This window comes from Oxyura jamaicensis, unplaced genomic scaffold (genome assembly GCF_011077185.1).
Source record: "Oxyura jamaicensis isolate SHBP4307 breed ruddy duck unplaced genomic scaffold, BPBGC_Ojam_1.0 oxyUn_random_OJ72853, whole genome shotgun sequence".
In the NCBI taxonomy this organism is placed as follows: domain Eukaryota; kingdom Metazoa; phylum Chordata; class Aves; order Anseriformes; family Anatidae; genus Oxyura; species Oxyura jamaicensis.
This window is the reverse complement of record NW_023311285.1, coordinates 1-1,069: the sequence shown is the minus strand read 5'-3', so window position 1 is coordinate 1,069 and position 1,069 is coordinate 1. Positions and strand designations below refer to the sequence as shown.

At 71.5% G+C, this 1,069-nt stretch overlaps 1 protein-coding gene across 1 annotated transcript in view; it reads left to right on the top strand.

Moving 5' to 3' along the window:
- Positions 1-1,066, top strand: part of LOC118159995 (START domain-containing protein 10) — a gene marked incomplete at its 3' end in the record, with an annotated part of 1,399 nt that extends 333 nt beyond the window's left edge. The window contains exons 2-4 of the mRNA XM_035314526.1: positions 27-130; positions 437-554; positions 1,037-1,066. Coding sequence (XP_035170417.1) covers positions 27-130; positions 437-554; positions 1,037-1,066 — 252 coding nt within the window. The remainder of the gene's footprint in view (positions 1-26; positions 131-436; positions 555-1,036) is intronic.
- Positions 1,067-1,069: the final 3 nt, after the last annotated feature.

Genomic DNA, 1,069 nt, shown 5'->3' with positions numbered 1-1,069 from the left:
CCCCCCCCCCCCGCTGCTGTCCCCAGGGAAGTGCCCCAAGCCCCTGAAGAACCGGGACGTCATCACGCTGCGCTCCTGGCTGCCCATGGGCACCGACTACATCATCATGAACTACTCCGTCAAGCACCCCGTGAGCGCCTGCCGGGGGTGGGGGGCGGCCGGGGGGGGGCTGCGGAGCTGGGAGGGGGCTGGGTGGGCTCCGGGGTCGCTCAGGGGCTGGGAGCAGGCGTGGGGTGGTGTCGGAGAGGGACCCCGGGAGGAGGAGGCGGCGGTGGGGCGCAGCGCCTGCCGCCCCGGGGGGTCCCGGCTCTCCCAGCGTCACCGTTGGGGTCGGGGCTTTGGGCTGGGGTCCCGTGGGTGCTGCGGGGGTCCCGTGGGTGCCCTGCCCCGTCACCCGCCCTGTTCCTCCTCGTGTCCCCCCCCCCCCATCCCGCAGAAATACCCGCCCCGTAAGGACATGGTGCGAGCGGTGTCCATCCAGACGGGCTACCTGGTGGAGGGGAAGGGAGCCAAGAGCTGCACCATCACCTACCTGGCACAGGTGGACCCCAAAGGTGAGGGGGGGGCCCCGCTCCTGCTTCGGGGGGCTCAGCCCCCCCGGCTTCACCGCGTCCTGAGGGGTCGGCAGAGGCTGTAAGCGCTGCTGGGAGGGGAGGATGCCCCGGGCCTGGGCGGCTCGGTGCAGACACGGTTTGGAGAGGGGGTTTGGGGATAGGTGACGGTGGGGGGGGACGGACGGGGGGGGCTGGAGCCAGACTGGTCCCAGTCGGGGCACTGGTGCCACACCGCTCAGGGCACCTGGGGCAAGGGGGGAACGCGGGACGTGCCTGTCCCGGGTCCCCTGGGTGCGCCCAGAAGCTCGGCTTGGCTTCAACCCCGTTTTCCCTGCACCATCCTTCCCCCCTCGCCCCTTTGCCGGAGGGGTCCTGGAGCCCCCCCTGCCCCCCCGATCCCCAAGGGGGGGGTCCCCATCGCTTTGGGGGGGTGTGAGGGGGGTGCCAGCCTCATCCCATCTCCCTTTATCTCCTCTTCACAGGTTCGCTGCCGAAGTGGGTGGTGAACAAATCCT